This window comes from Lolium rigidum, chromosome 6 (genome assembly GCF_022539505.1).
Source record: "Lolium rigidum isolate FL_2022 chromosome 6, APGP_CSIRO_Lrig_0.1, whole genome shotgun sequence".
NCBI lineage: Eukaryota > Viridiplantae > Streptophyta > Magnoliopsida > Poales > Poaceae > Lolium > Lolium rigidum.
The window spans coordinates 79,352,668-79,369,709 of NC_061513.1; the positions used below are offsets into that span (position 1 = coordinate 79,352,668).

At 40.9% G+C, this 17,042-nt stretch overlaps 1 protein-coding gene across 1 annotated transcript; it reads right to left on the reverse strand.

Annotated features, from left to right (window-relative positions):
* Nucleotides 1-370: 370 nt before the first annotated feature.
* LOC124662007 (ATP-dependent zinc metalloprotease FTSH 3, mitochondrial-like) lies at nucleotides 371-5,227 on the reverse strand. The gene is made up of 7 exons (XM_047199898.1): nucleotides 5,141-5,227; nucleotides 4,990-5,052; nucleotides 4,154-4,284; nucleotides 2,915-3,391; nucleotides 1,929-2,696; nucleotides 1,508-1,735; nucleotides 371-1,417 (listed from the first exon to the last, which is right to left on the reverse strand). The coding sequence occupies exons 1-7, from the start codon at nucleotides 5,160-5,162 to the stop codon at nucleotides 968-970; spliced, it is 2,139 nt and encodes a 712-aa protein (XP_047055854.1). The 5' UTR covers nucleotides 5,163-5,227; the 3' UTR covers nucleotides 371-967.
* Between the last annotated feature and the right edge of the window lie 11,815 nt (nucleotides 5,228-17,042).

Here is a 17,042-nt window from a genome sequence, read left to right on the forward strand (position 1 = left end):
AGGCAATGTTCATAAACCGGAGGTTGGGAATCCCAAGCCCCCCCCCCCCCCATTCTTTTGGGGCGCAGACCTTGTCCCACGCCACCAGACAGTGGCCCCCTCTCACGTCCTTTCTGCCCTTCCAGAGGAAGTCTCTGATGATCTTTTCAATGGCTGAGACCGTCTTCGCTGGGATGTCAAGGGACATTATAGAGAAAATGGGGATCGCCGAGAGGGTCGCTCGAACAAGCTCAAGGCGTCCGCCCCTGTCCAGAAGGGAGGCCTTCCATCCTGGCAACTTGTTGGCCACCTTATCCACCAGATACTGTAATTGTGCGGCAGTCGGCTTCCTCAAGGTGCATCATTTCATTGCAGTTACAGAAACAAACACTAGTTGGTACTACTTGATTCATTTCTTGAACAAAATGTCATTGCCATGTAAGATGTGAAACTACCAAGTAAACAATAAGGCCTATGGCTGCATCTGGCGCTTTCCTCCAGGAACTCTTCTGGTAATGAATCAGCGTCATCTTTGCAAGAGTCGTGCAATATGTGAACGATCACATATTCTCACGCAGACAGGTGCATCCTTTCATTGCAGTACAGAAACACTAGGTAGTAGTAATACATGATTCATTTCTCGAACAAAATGTCATCGTCATGTAAGATGCGAAACTACCAAGGTAAACAAAAAAGCCCTCTGGCTGGCTCATGGTGCCACTGAAACACCAGAGTTTCATAGTCAGTACCCAGCAACAAGATCCAAGGAAATCTCATGGCATTTCGTGGTGCCAATTGCAGGGAGAGGTAGCAAAAGGATCATGACAACAGGGTCACCTAAGGAGAGTCGGTGATGTTTCAGTTAGCATAAAAAGAGGTGCTACGACCTTGACCAAGACAATTCATGCCATGCCAAGGAAAGAGCAGCTTGCCATGCCAAGGAAAGAGCTGAATCTGTATGTGCAACGCAGCTATGGTCTTGCCCAAGTTATGTTGGAACAGCCTCGCCAGCGGGTGATGATGGGTCGACTTCAGCACTCTTGATGTTATCTGAATCAATGAAACCTTGTTTGAAGCGATCATAATTTGTTGGCTCAACTGTCTTAAATGGGCGTTCCCCCAGAACCCGGACTAGATCCTCCTGGTGGAGGACCTCCTTCTCAAGCAACAGCTCTGCAATTTGGGCAACTTTGTCTTTGTGCTTCTTTATCAGCTCAACTGTGTTCTTGTAGGCCTTGGCAACCCATTCCCTCACCTCAGTGTCAATGATAGATGCTGTCTCGCCGCTAAATGGCTTTTGAAACCCATCATCCCTTTGAGGGAAAGAAAGAAGCCCAACCTTTTCACTGAAGCCATATACTGCAACCTGCGCGTAAGTCATTCTAGTAACTTTCTCCAGATCATTCTGAGCACCAGTCGAGATCTTCCCAATCAAAACCTGGGGAGGAAAGAACATTATGTCACTTGCTAGGTTGCTATCAAGAGAAACTCGGTTATAGAAGCAAATGATCTATGAGATGTTGTGTACCTCCTCGGCGGCTCTGCCACCTAGGGTCATGCATGTCATGTCAAACAGCTGTTCTTTTGTCATCAATAGATTTTCACTTGGCACGTACTGAGCAAAGCCTAAAGCAGCCGTTCCACGCGGTACAATTGTAACTTTAAGCAGTGGCTCTGCATGCTCCAAAAACCATCCAGCAACAGCATGGCCAGATTCATGGTAAGCAACAGTTCGACGCTCCAGTTTGCTTATGACCTGCAGACAGATCAACGTAGTCAAGAAATATGAATGTCAGTACCATGTGTATTTGTCTATAGTTCAATTCATCACATCACATCAAGAAAAGTGTGCCTTCTACTAGCTGCGTCCAATGTTGTATTATCAGCACAGGACAGTACAAACAACGAGATTAAATTAACTACTGGATTGGGGCTGAATAGAATATTACCTTATTTTTCTTCTCCAAGCCCCCAATTACCCTATCAATTGCAGATTCAAAATGCAGCATTGTAGTCAGCTTCTCATCACCTCGTGCGGTAATCAAAGCAGCCTCGTTACAAACATTGGCAATATCTGCTCCAGCAAATCCAGGTGTCAAAGCAGCTAATCTTTGGGAATAAAATGATGGCTCATTATCCAGTTTAAGCTTTGCAAGGTAGATGCGAAATATTTGTTCACGACCATTTATGTCCGGCTTATCAAGACTTATCTGACGATCAAATCTTCCAGGTCTTAGCAAAGCCTTATCCAGGATGTCAGGTCTGTTCGTGCCAGCAAGTACGACTACTCCCTCTGTTGTTCCAAACCCATCCATCTCTACAAGCAATTGGTTCAATGTACTTTCACTCTCACTATGTCCACCGGCAAACCCCCCCTGGCCTCTCGCACGACCAATTGCATCAATTTCATCAATAAATACAATACTAGGTGCACATTCCCTAGCTTGTTGAAATAAGTTTCTCACCCTGGATGGTCCAACACCAACAAACATTTCCAGGAAGTCTGAACCAGAAATTGACAAGAAGGGTACGCCAGACTCCCCAGCAGTAGCTTTAGCAAGGAGTGTCTTTCCTGTGCCAGGGGGCCCACAAAGAAGAGCACCCTTCGGTATTTTAGCTCCCAATTCTTCATACTTCTTCGGATTTTTCAGGAAATGAACAAATTCCATAATTTCTTGTTTGGCTTCATCACAGCCAGCTACATCCTTAAAGAAAACCTGCAGCATACGAAAAAATAAGGATTACTTGACTTGAATCATATGTAAATTGTGTTCTGCTTTGCTGTTCTTTGACAATGATGAACCAAGCCAAAGCTCCTTAACTACTAAAGCTAGTAAGAAATAATGTGATAACATAAGCATTTTAAGTGTTGCATTAGAGATTGCTTTGCCTTCGAATTAGAGATAGAGGGAAACATCGGGGACAAAAAACTAACCTTGTTTTTGGAATTTTTATCCATCTTTGTCAGTTCAACTTTTCCAATATTGAAAATACTACGGCCTTCATTCCCAGGACCAGCACTAATACTAATCTTAGTCTTCCTTCCCACCACATACAACAATCCAAGAATGATAACTGCCGGGGCAAACTTCAGGCATCCCTGGAACCAACTTGCTTCATCAGCATAACTTACTGGAATATAATCATGTCGATCTATCCCTAATGCTTTCTGGGCCTCTTCTAACTTCTCTTCTAAAGAATCAACACTTCCAATGTTAAAGTAATACTTGTATCTGCTACGAGACTCTTTGCCTGGAAGATGACTGGTAGTAATACTTGTATCGCTATCCTGGCTTTGCATGGTTAAGGATGAACTCCTGACATAAACTTTTGCAACTGACTTGTTTATTACAACAATGCGGTCAACTAACCCAGGTTCCAACAACTTGTTCTTAAATTCTTGGAAGCTTATCTGCAACAGTTAGAGCAAATGGAACCTATGAGTTAGTATAACGGACAAGTAAAAGAAACAACATCCTTTATATCGAAAATGAAACAGATATTGAACTGTCAACTGATATAGAACTTTCTTATCAAGTATTAGCAGGAGGTACAATAGGATATACCATACAAATTATAAATAGTAATATAATAAACACCGTGGCAATCCCCTAGATCAATGTATTAACTAGGATAGTAAGATATGCCATCAATTGTGAACTACTGGAATGTATTTGTAGCAAGCAATTCAATCTTTGAGTGCAACTATGATATTAGTTGCTGATAGTTACTTGCCCCGTTCCATATTAGTTATCGCTGATTTAGTACAATGTTGTACTAAATCAGCGACAACTAATATGGAATGGAGGGAGTAATAAACATCTATCATCACAAATACCATAAACTAAGAACATCTAAAAGAGAGTCGGAAATGTTTTCTCTACGAGTTAGCTAGATCACACGACCAAAAAAAATTTCAAGGAAGTGTTATCATTTATACAGCTACCTGGCATCACTCAAACTGAATGCTGAAGCAATTTTTCTAGGCAAATAATTTATACACCACACTTATGGGATACCTCTTTTAAGATGTCTAAGAGACTGATAAATGGTGGAGACCTTGGAAGTAATTAACTAAAGAATAGATTACCAATTATCACCTATCCAGAAGAGATTAGGTGAATAACACAAATAAGAAAACAGTGATGAACTATTGTTACTGTAAGCAGCGTACCTCATGCTCCGATGAACCGAAAGATAAGGTTGATAGCATCATGCCAATAAGGAGTAGAGGGCCAATGACTTCCTGGAATAGCTTCACAAATTTGTCCTGGGCATTCGACTGAGAACCTGAATTGGATTCTTCTGCATAGTGCAAAGAGGAAGTGAGCATATTAGTGCATGGCGAAGCATGCCAAGATAAAATGACCAAACGCACTGAACTGCCTGAAAGGTGCAAAATTGCAGGCACGTTTGTCCATGTTCATGCCGGTGCAATCTCCTCCCGCAGATGTGACACTAACACTCAAAGATTAGCTGAAGCTGTATATCCACACATAGCCCAAAACTGGACGGCCATGGGATCCAGGGAGTCAATCTTTTAAAACTTCGGCCACTAGTATAATTGGAAGTACAAATATTGACTATGAAAAAGAACGGCATTGCATTTGTCTTGCAAAATTCCTCCACTTTTTTTCAAATGCGCACAGAAGCATTGCCATTCTATTAGCAGAAGCAAAAGGCTGTAACAAGGTTACGTACAAGAGACACTGAGACAGAACAAAAAATACTCTTCAAAGTATGAATGCAGATCCTAATTCCAGTAGCATATTGGGGCTGAGCATCATCGCAAAATTCGAATCAGTGACTGCTGAAAGTTAAAGATGACACTTTTGGACAGCAATGTATAACAGTACTTCAATACCATTGGGAATGATTATGCTTGTGAAATGAAATAAAATTCGTTAAAACAGCTCCATGGATTTCACAGCTGTAAACAACTGTGCGACGCAAACAAGAATCAGAACTTGCTCTTTCCCAAAAAAAGAAAAAGAAAGAATCGGAACTTACGCTTGGGTTCAGACTTGTTGCTGCCATCCCCTTTCGGCACCTCCTTCTTCTCCTTGGGGCAATCTGAAGAATTAAGGGCCACGTCATGAGCAGAGGCACTAAGCGGATGAAATGAACACCAGAACAGAACCCGAAGAGAAAAAAAGCTCACTCTTTTTCGACTGGTCGCACATTAGCCGGCGGGACTGCGAGTTGGCGAGCAAGAACCTCCAGTCCCCGGCCCTGCGCGCCCCATTGGCCGCCGCGGCCCGGCTGGCGAGCGCGGACGTCAAGTAGGTTCGCACAAGCCCCAACCCGCCGCTCTCGCCGCCGGGCAGCGGCGGCGCGCGGAGCACGCCGTGGCCCCCGAGCAGATAACCCTAGGAAATCGAACATTGCGCGGCGTGACGCGATGCAGCTGAAGGCGCGGAACTGGGCAGACGGAGACGGAGAAGAGGAGACTCACCTGGCGCGGCCGGGAGGAGCGGGCGAGGGCGCGGGAGAGGGTGGAGAGGGTCATGGCGGCGACGGCGAGGGCATGGGAAGAGGGGCGGCCTAGGGTTTTTGGCCGCGCGATCGAACGAACTGCGCTTCGTACTGCAAGATTCTCCTTTTGTTTCTCTCTTTTTCCACCCAGTCCGGTCCGGTTCTTATGTGAGAAGGACGAACTGGCGAGCGAGGCGAGACGGTGTGAATTATTCCGGCGGAGAGCGACAGTCTCGTGCTTATTATGATCGAGCTAGGTGACACGTGGCAGTGATCGGCGGCGATCTCGAGCATAACATGGGTTTTAGTTTTGGATTCAAGTGGTTAATTAGTATGTCAGCTCGTCGGCCCAACGCAAATGGCGAGCCTGGACGATGGTCCAAACGCACAGGTCAAGCCCATATAGAAGGACGGACTTAGAGCATCTCTAGCAGAGCCCGTAAACGTGCAAACTATAAAACATAAGTTCAGGCCACTGAACTCGTGTTTACCGGTTGAAAAAGTGGTGGCGTTGAAAGGACGAGATGTCGTCTAGAGGGGGGTGAATTGCGTTTTAAAAACACTTACGGATTTGGCTTGCAAGAATGCGGAATTAAACTAACATTTATTTTCCAAGCACAAATCATAAATATGTTAGGCTCACCTAAGTACAACAACATCAACTAGACCTAAGCAAACACTACATACGATAAAGGTTATGGTATGCCAAATAGCACTCGAATATATATATCCGAAAATTATTTAGGATTATCCTATGGTATTTATTCAAATCCGATTTGATCTCAAATATCAAAGCTAATATAGCATATGTAGTAGTTAGTGAGTTGTCGAGTTCGTCTATTAAACAATACCTCACGTATACGGTAACTCTATCAAATATGAGTGTTTTGTTGAACTCGTTTTATCAATTGTATTAGGTTGTACTAGGAATGGATGCGCAGCGGCACGCTGCGCCCCTGGCTATTAGGTTGTTCGATATGCTATTGTACAAGTATCACAATATCCAGGCTACTAAAGTATTCTAGAAGTGATGTAGTGGAAGTACTTTTAAAATAATGTAGAAGTGCTATTGTAGCCGCAATGTTTGGATCTTTTTTCCTGCGCTTGAAGGTGATCATGAGGTGGTGAAAAAAGAGGGTAGTATGGAGAAAATCACTAGGTGATCGTGAGGCGATGGGAAAAAAATAGTATGACAGTAGCACTACATTGTGGTTGCGGTGCCCAGAGAGAAGACAACACGCGCCGGCTAAAAGAGGCCGCATACAACGGAGCAAGTTTTTCCAGTACATCGTATAGAAGGTATAGTATTCTCATTGGTTGATTTTAGAATTTCTACAGAATACTGCCCCCCCCGATGAAAGAGGCAGCATAGGTATATTTTTCTGAATGTACCATTAAAGAATGCAGTATTATAGGCGACATGAGTAGTTATATTTTTTGAAGTTACCGTAGAAAATGGAAATATTATTTTCTCCGCGTGAAAGAGGCGATGAAAGGTTTATTAGTATTTTTCCTAGGAAAAATATGGTAGTAATATAAACGAAGAACGGTGAAGTAACTATAAATATATTCTGATGTTGACGCAGGAAACGATAGTAGTATTTGCCGATAGTAGAGGTAGAAGGTTGTAGTATTTTTCCGGATAAAACAAGCGGTAAACGGCAAAGTATTTTTTATTTCCGGAGTAGCTACAGAAAAAAGTAGTAATATTTCCCCCGGCTGAAAGAGTAGTAGTTTTTTCCAAATAAAAAAGGAGTAGTATTTTTTGTGTGGATAAAACAGGTAGCTGGTGAATATTTTGATTCCAAAGTTGGTAAAGAAAAAGACAATGATATTTTGCCAGGCTAAAAGAGACAATGGACGTTAGTGTTTGTTTGTTGTTCATGAGTACATAAGTACGGTAAAGTAACTTCATTTTTTGGAGGAGATACTGTGTTATTTTCCCAACTAAAAGAGGCAGCGTACGGTGAAGTGTTTTTTTCGTGGATAGTGTTTCTCCTGGCTGAAAGTGGCGGCGGAGGGTGGAGGGTGGAGCGAATTATTTTTTTCAAAAATATAGCGTAAAATGGTTGTAGTATTTCTCTGAATAAGAGATGGCAGTAGTACAGGCGACAAATGTCCGTGCAGTTACTATATTTTTCCAAAGATAGCGTAGAAGAAGGTAGTAGTATTTTGCGAGCATAAAAGATTTAAAAGGTGGTGTTGTTTTTTCCAAATAGTGTTCATGTAGCAATTTTCATATGACACTACTCATGTGCATCAACAGAACCAAATGAATGAGGGTGAAGCAAAAGTGATCAGCTTTTATATATAGTAGTTATTATGGTTTACACACATATAACATATCGGATTAATTTGGTTTTTGTCCCGAGTATGTTTTTGTACCGATCGTCATTTTCTATGCTTCACGCGAAGGGAATCCAGTCATCGCCTCCAGGGAACATCCCGGGTGGCCCCGCCCAGTTCAGCCAGTTTCTCCATGCTCGGTTCATTGGACGTGTTAATTCCATTCTTTTTTTTCTCGTTTGACTCCTTTTCCTTTCAATCTCTTTGCTTGCTGACATAAACTTTCAACATAGATCAAGTTTTTTTTTTAGAAATTAAAAAATGTTTAAATTTAAAAATATTCATCCTTGAAAATATATATAATATTAAAATTTAAAAAAATAAAAATATGTTCACATTTTAAAAAATCATATTTGAAAAATATTCAATTTAACAAATTTTCAATTTTTCATAATGTTTAGATTTGGAAAAATGAAATTTTCAAAGATGTTCAAACTTAAAAATGTTCAGAATTTTAAAACAAAAATAGAAAAGGAAATAAAAAAGGGAATTAATAAGAAAAACCCGGCCAAAAACTAGAAAACCCGAAAAACAAGGGAACCCCCCACCCCCCCACACATACATCTAGTCGAGACGAGCGGGGAAAATGTTATTCATCGCGCTCTCTTTTTTTTCCCTTCATTATCGGGCTTCAGCGCTCATTGTGGGTTAGCAAGCGTCTCGCTCACGCGCAAGTCGCTAGTTTTTTTTTATGTAACCATATATTTCATTAGATAATCTGTTTACAGAGATTACACATATGGTCACCATACAAGATAAATATTTGCATCAAGCAACTTTGCACAAGAAAACTCATAAGAAGTAAAACTACAAGTTCACCCTTGGAGAAACCTGTGCCTCGCCGAAACATCGTCCATCTTCCTCCACTGCCACCATGGCCTTACCGCTGGTTTATTTTTTCAGTTTATCCTGTTTCAAGTCAGGTTATCCCCGCCATCTCCACCGCCGTCTCCACCGCCATCTTCACCGCCATCGCTGTCTCCATGATGAGGAGGGAGTAATTCACCCCCGGGGCTGAGGGCTCCGCTGTAGCTATGTGGTTCATCTCTCTCTTTATGTGATCTAGTTGAATATCATCTATGTGCTACTCTAGTGATGTTATTAAAGTAGTTTTATTCCTCCTGCACGGTGTAATGGTGACAGTGTGTGCATCCGTGTTAGTACTTGGCGTAGGCTATGATTGTAATCTCTTGTAGATTATGAAGTTAACTATTGCAATGATAGTATTGATGTGATCTATGCCTCCTTCATAGTGTGATGGTGACGAGTGTGCATGCTATGTTAGTTCTCGGTGTAATTGTGTTGATCTATCTTGCACTCTAAGGTTATTTAAACATGAATATCGAATACCGTGGAGCTTGTTAACTCCGGCATTGAGGGTTCGTGTAATCCTACGCGGTTAGTGGTGTTCATCATCCAACAAGAGGGTGTAGAGTGGTTCTATTATGTGATCATTGTTGAGAGTGTCCACTAGTGAAAGCGGGATCCCTAGGCCTTGCTTCCAAGCATCGAATCTCCGTTTGTTTACTTGTTTTGTTGCATGTTTACTCGCTGCCATATTTTATTCAGATTACTATTACCACTCATACTCATCTATATTACTTGCATCTCACTATCTCTTCGCCGAACTAGTGCACCTATACATCTGACAAGTGTATTAGGTGTGTTGGGGACACAAGAGACTTCTTGTATCGTGATTGCAGGGTTGCATGAGAGGGATATCTTTGACCTCTTCCTCCCTGAGTTCGATAAACCTTGGGTGATCCACTTAAGGGAAACTTGCTGCTGTTCTACAAACCTCTGCTCTTGGAGGCCCAACACTGTCTACAAGAATAGAAGCTCCCGTAGACATTAAGCTATTTTCTGGCGTCGTTGCCGGGGAGGTAAGGTAAAAGGTATTCACATCCTCCGACTACTAAGCTATTTCCTAGCACTGTTGCCGGTGTGTGAGTGCTCGAAGCTATTTCCTTTAGATCCTACAATTGCATCTTTTTGTTTCTTGTTTTTATTTTCACTAGTTAGGCATAATGGAAAACAACAAAAAATTTGGTGAGCTTTTTAATCTTTTTCCTAATTTAGAATGGTTTGATGCGAAAATTAAAAAACCTATGGAACCTTATTTGCATGATAGTAGCAATGTTATTAGTACGAATGCAATTACTGCTAATGCTATGGAGAAGTCTAAGCTTGGGGAAGCTAGTTTTTGTGATCTTTTTAGCTTCCCATCTTTAGGGGAGAAAATTTGCTCTGATAATAGTTTATCTCCCATATGCGATAACTCTAATGATGCTTGTGATATTTTAAACGCACCTACTGAAAGTATTCCATATAAAATACCTATGAAAATTATTGAACGTGTTATGGATAACCGCTATGAAGGGGATGGAACTGTCCATCCTGGAGATCATTTACTGTTTTTGCATGAATTATGCGGGTTATTCAAGTGTGCAGGTATCTCTATGGATGAAGTGAAGAAGAAATTATTCTCTATGTCGTTGTCTGGTAAAGCGGCGTATTGGCATAAACTGCTGAAGGATGAGCATTCTCTTGATTGGAAGGATAGTGTGCCTCTATTTTATTCTAAATTCTATCCTCCAAGTGAAATTCACAAAGACCGAAACCGAATATATAATTTCTGGCCTCATAAAGGAGAGAGTATTGCCCAAGCATGGGAGAGATTGAAGTCTTTAATGCTCAAATGCCCCAATCATGAGCTTCCAGGTAATATCATCATTCATAATTTCTATGCAAGACTTTCTTTTCAAGATAAGACCTTGCTGGATACTACTTGTTCCGGATCATTCACGCGCAACAAAGAAGAGTTTAAAAGGGACCTTCTTGATCGGATTAAGGAGAACGCTGAAGATTGGGAGAACGACAAAGGTAAAGAGTCGGGTATAAATTATTATTATGAATGCATTGAAACTTTTATGGATACCGATAAATTTCGAAATATGAGTGCTACTTATGGTCTTGACTCTCAAGTTGCTGCAAATCTTTATAAAGCCTTTGCTTCTCATTTTGAATTGCCTAAAAAGAATTTTGATAAGTATCATGAACCTTTTAAAGAGGCTTGCATGAAGAATGAAATTGTTGTTAATTATTGCAATAAGCATGCTCAAACTTCTAAGAATGCTATTTCCTATAAGCATGTTAATTTTTGTGGAATACATAGACCTTGTGGAATTAATCAAATCAAAGATGAATATTGTATCCATCATGCTAATGAAGAAACTAGAAAGTGGTTTAGGGCTCTAGATGATCTTGGTAAAAAAGTTTGTGCCCTCTATCCTTTTATTTGTGAAGTTTGCTATGAAGTGGGTCATTTTAATTTTCAATGCCCCTCCAATGATAATTTGAACCCAATGAGTGCCGCAAATTTGTATTGTGATGATGAAATTACTCCTAATCAGCATGATGAACTTACTTTATTTTTGGGGTGTGAAGAAGCTGTCGAGAAAAATCTCTTTGTTACATATGAGTGATCTTGATATTGATGATGTCCTGCATGGGTGTTTTTCTTATTGCATTGATAATAGCCATACAAATACTTACATACAAAATATTTTAGAAGATGACACCTTGCCAAAATATGATAGGACCGCTGTGTGTTTTCAACTAATTAATGAAAAGGAGGGATCCTCCCAAGTTTCTTCTATTGTTTCTGAAAGTAAATCAGGTTATGTGGACAATCCACCCTTCAAACCTCTTCCTCCTAAAGAAGGGAACGAGGAGAAGGAAGAGAAGAAGAAGAAGAAGAAGAAGAAGAAGGGAACGAAGAAGAAGAAGAAGAAGAAGAAGAAGAAGAAGGAGAATAAAAAGAAAGAGGTAACGGCGTATCACCGCGTGAGTGAGATAACGCTAGGTAACCGTAAGTATGTTGCTCCTAATGATTATTATGATAATGAATCTGAATACGATGATCTTCCTATGCCCTTTATATACATTAGTGATCATGATTTGAATGAGCACACTATTTTTGATATTGCAAATCTCTGGGAAACTAATTCTGAAAATGATGATGATAATAATTGCCATAGTGTCAGTGCTATCCATGCTTTCCCCCATAATGATATAGAAAGCTTTAAGCTTGGGGAAGAGGTGTTTGAAAATCCTTTTGCTACTGATCATTATGTGTTTGATACATCTCCTTCTAATAACAATGATGGTGTGGACACAGATAAACCGATCGTGAAAGATAACTATTCTATTGATGACACTCGTGCCTCCGATCTTTGATGATTATTATAAAGAATGCTATGATATAGGTTATAACTATCCTTATTAAACTTGTCATAGTCATGATTGGATTACCAAAAACAATTCTCTTAATATGCAACTTGTTTACCATGTTCAAATTCTTGATAATAATCTTGCTCCAATTACTATTAATGAGAATAACTTTTCTTAAGCCAAATTTAATGATACTTCTATGCATATGAACCATGATAAGAACGTTTTAAGTGATGGGTATATTGTGGATTTCATCAATGATGCTACTGAAAGTTATTATTAGAGAGGGAAATATGGTTATATGCATCTTAATAATATTAAGTTTCCCCTCTTTATGTTGAGAATCTTGAAGTCACTCGTATTTTATCCTCTTATGCTTGTCACTTTGTTCTTCATGAATTCATTTGTGTACAAGATTCCTCTTCATAGGAAGCATGTTAGACTTAAATTTGTTTTGAATTTGCCTCTTGAAGCTCTCTTTTGCTTCGAATACTATTTCCTGCGAGTGCATCATTAAAACTGCTTGAGCCCATCTTAATGGCTATAAAGAAAGAACTTCTTGGGAGATAACCCATGTGTTATTTTGCTACAGTACTTTGTTTTATATTTGTGTCTTGGAAGTTGTTTACTACTGTAGCAACCTCTCCTTATCTTAGTTTTATGTTTTGTTGTGCCAAGTAAAGTCTTTGATAGTAAAGTGAATACTAGATTTGGATTACTGCGCAGAAACAGATTTCTTTGCTTTCACGAATCTGGGTCTAATTCTCTGTAGGTAACTCAGAAAATTAATCCAATTTACGTGAGTGATCCTCAGATATGTACGCAACTTTCATTCAATTTGGGCATTTTCATTTGAGCAAGTCTGGTGCCCTAATAAAATCCATCTTTACGGACTGTTCTGTCTTGACAGATTCTGCCTTTTATTTCGCATTGCCTCTTTTGCTATGTTGGATGAATTTCTTTGATCCATTAATGTCAAGTAGCTTTATGCAATTTCCAGAAGTGTTAAGAATGATTGTGTCACCTCTGAACATGTTAATTTTTATTGTGCACTAACCCTCTAATGAGTTGTTTCGAGTTTGGTGTGGAGGAAGTTTTCAAGGATCAAGAGAGGAGTATGATACAATATGATCAAGGAGAGTGAAAGCTCTAAGCTTGGGGATGCCCCGGTGGTTCACCCCTGCATATTCTAAGAAGACTCAAGCGTCTAAGCTTGGGGATGCCCAAGGCATCCCCTTCTTCATCGACAACATTATCAGGTTCCTCCCCTGAAACTATATTTTTATTCGGCCACATCTTATGTACTTTACTTGGAGCGTCTGTGTGATTTTGTTTTTGTTTTTGTTTGAATAAATGCTTGTGTGGGAGAGAGACACGCTCCGCTGGTTCGTATGAACACATGTGTTCTTAGCTTTTAATTTTCATGGCGAAGGATGAAACTGCTTCGTTAATTGTTATATGGTTGGAAACGGAAAATGCTACATGTAGTAAGCTGGTATGATGTCTTGAATAACTTGATACTTGGCAACTGTTGTGCTCATGTTTAAGCTCTTGCATCATATACTTTGCACCTATTAGTGAATAAATACATAGAGCTTGTTAAAATTTGGTTTGCATGAGTGGTTTCTCTAGAGTCTAGATATTTTCTAGTGAGGTGTTTGAACAACAGGGAAGATAATGTATAGTCTTATAATGCTTGTAATATGTCTAAGTTTTGATGTACTAGTTTATGCTTGTGTTTGCTTCAAACAACCTTGCTAGCCTAAGCCTTGTATCGACAGGGAGTACTTCTCATGCATCCAAAATCCTTGAGCCAACCACTATGCCATTTGTGTCCACCATACCTACCTACTACATGGTATTTCTCCGCCATTCCAAAGTAAATTGCTTGAAGTGCTACCTTTAAATTTCTATCCTCTACCTTTACAATATATAGCTCATGGGACAAATAGCTTAAAAACTATTGTGGTATTGAATATGTACTTATGCACTTTATCTCTTATTAAGTTGCTTGTTGTGCGATAACCATGTTTCGGGGACGCCATCAACTATTCTTTGTTGAATATCATGTGAGTTGCTATGCATGTCCGTCTTGTCTGAAGTAAGAGAGATCTACCACCTTAATGGTTGTAGCATGCATATTGTTAGAGAAGAACATTGGGCTGCTAACTAAAGCCATGATTCATGGTGGAAGTTTCAGTTTTGGACATATATCCTCAATCTCATATGAGAATAATAATTGTTGCCACATGCTTATGCATTAAAGAGGAGTCCATTATCTGTTGTCCATGTTGTCCCGGTATGGATGTCTAAGTTGAGAATAATCAAAAGCGAGAAATCCAAAATGCGAGCTTTCTCCTTAGACCTTTGTACAGGCGGCATGGAGGTACCCCATTGTGACACTTGGTTAAAACATGTGTATTGCGATGATCCGGTAGTCCAAGCTAATTAGGACAAGGTGCGGGCACTATTAGTATACTATGCATGAGGCTTGCAACTTGTAAGATATAATTTACATAACTCATATGCTTTATTACTACCGTTGACAAAATTGTTTTCTTGCTTTCAAAACCAAAGCTCTAGCACAAATATAGCAATCAATGCTTCCCTCTGCGAAGGGCCATTCTTTTACTTTTATGTTGAGTCAGTTTACCCATTTCTCTCTATCTTAGAAGCAAACACTTGTGATTAACTGTGCATTGATTCTTACATACTTGCATATTATACTTGTTATATTGCTTTGCATTGACAATTATCCATGAAATATACATGTTACAAGTTGAAAGCAACTGCTGAAACTTAATCTTCCATTGTGTTGCTTCAATGTCTTTACTTTGAATTTATTGCTTTATGAGTAACTCTTATGCAAGACTTATTGATGCTTGTCTTGAAAGTACTATTCATGAAAAGTCTTTGCTATATGATTCAATTGTTTACTCATTGCATTAACATTGTTTTGAATCGCTGCATTCATCTCATATGCTTTACAATAGTATGATTAAGATTATGTTGGTAGCATGTCACCTCAGAAATTATCTTTTATCGTTTACCTACTCGAGGACGAGTAGGAACTAAGCTTGGGGATGTTGATACGTCTCCAACGTATCTATAATTTCTGATGTTCCATGCTTGTTTTATGACAATACCAACATGTTTTGTTCATACTTTATATCGTTTTTATGCGTTTTCTGGAACTAACCTATTGACGAGATGCCGAAAGGCCAGTTGCTGTTTTCTGCTGTTTTTGGTTTCAGAAATCCTAGTAAAGAAATATTTTCGGAATCGGACGAAATCAAGACCGAAGGCCTTATAATTCCCGGAAGCTTCGGAGCACCGGAGAAAAGGCGAGAGGGGTGCCGGGGGGCCCCACCCCACAGGGCGGCGCGGCCCAAGGGGGGGCGCGCCCCCCTATGGTGTCGTCACCCCGTGGCCCCTCCGACTCCGACTCTCGGCCTATATAATCGTCCCTGACCTAAAAACATCGACCAAGAAGACGGAAACAGAGAAAACCATCCAGAGCCGCCGCCATTGCGAAAGTCCAATTCGGGGGACAGAACTCTCTATTCCGGCACCCTGCCGGGGCGGGGAATTGCCCCCGGAGCCATCTCCACCGCCGTCTCTACCGCCATCTTCACCGCCATCGCTGTCTCCATGATGAGGAGGGAGTAATTCACCCCTGGGGCTGAGGGCTCCGCTGTAGCTATGTGGTTCATCTCTCTCTTTATGTGATCTAGTTGAATATCATCTATGTGCTACTCTAGTGATGTTATTAAAGTAGTTTTATTCCTCCTGCACGGTGTAATGGTGAGAGTGTGTGCATCCGTGTTAGTACTTGGCGTAGGCTATGATTGTAATCTCTTGTAGATTATGAAGTTAACTATTGCTATGATAGTATTGATGTGATCTATGCCTCCTTCATAGTGTGATGGTGACGAGTGTGCATGCTATGTTAGTTCTCGGTGTAATTGTGTTGATCTATCTTGCACTCTAAGGTTATTTAAACATGAATATCGAATACTTGTGGAGCTTGTTAACTCCGGCATTGAGGGTTCGTGTAATCCTACGCAGTTAGTGGTGTTCATCATCCAACAAGAGGGTGTAGAGTGGTTCTATTATGTGATCATTGTTGAGAGTGTCCACTAGTGAAAGCGGGATCCCTAGGCCTTGCTTCCAAGCATCGAATCTCCGTTTGTTTACTGTTTTGTTGCATGTTTACTCGCTGCCATATTTTATTCAGATTACTATTACCACTCATACTCATCTATATTACTTGCATCTCACTATCTCTTCGCCGAACTAGTGCACCTATACATCTGACAAGTGTATTAGGTGTGTTGGGGACACAAGAGACTTCTTGTATCGTGATTGCAGGGTTGCATGAGAGGGATATCTTTGACCTCTTCCTCCCTGAGTTCGATAAACCTTGGGTGATCCACTTAAGGGAAACTTGCTGTTGTTCTACAAACCTCTGCTCTTGGAGGCCCAACACTGTCTACAAGAATAGAAGCTCCCGTAGACATCACTGGGCCCCACCACCGAGAGCAGGGACGTGGGCGTTGTTGACCTGCTAATGCAGGAGGAGTATGGGAGCTTGGGGCATGTACGTGTATTTCGGGAAGTAGATGACCATGTCACTGGTGCAAGGGCCCTGAGTTGTGGTCTTTTTTATTTAAATATGGTTCAACGTTACAGTCCTTTCTGTCACGACACAATCCGGTTGGTAAAATCATTTTTAGGTGGCCTTTATACGTGTTTTAAATGCTGACATTTTAAGAGCATCTCCAGCCGCGTCCCCCAAACCGTCCCCCAAAGGGATTTGGGGCGCGCCGGACCAAAAATGCGTTCTAGCCGCGTCCCCCAAAGCCCTTTTTTGTCCGGCGCGCCCCTATACGGTGTCCGGCGTCCCGAGCCCGTCCCCGTCCCACAGGGGACGCCGGACACAACGAAAAGCGAGGCGAACCGACGCGGGGCCGACCCGTCAGCGGCACAGGGAAAATTCGTCTCACACT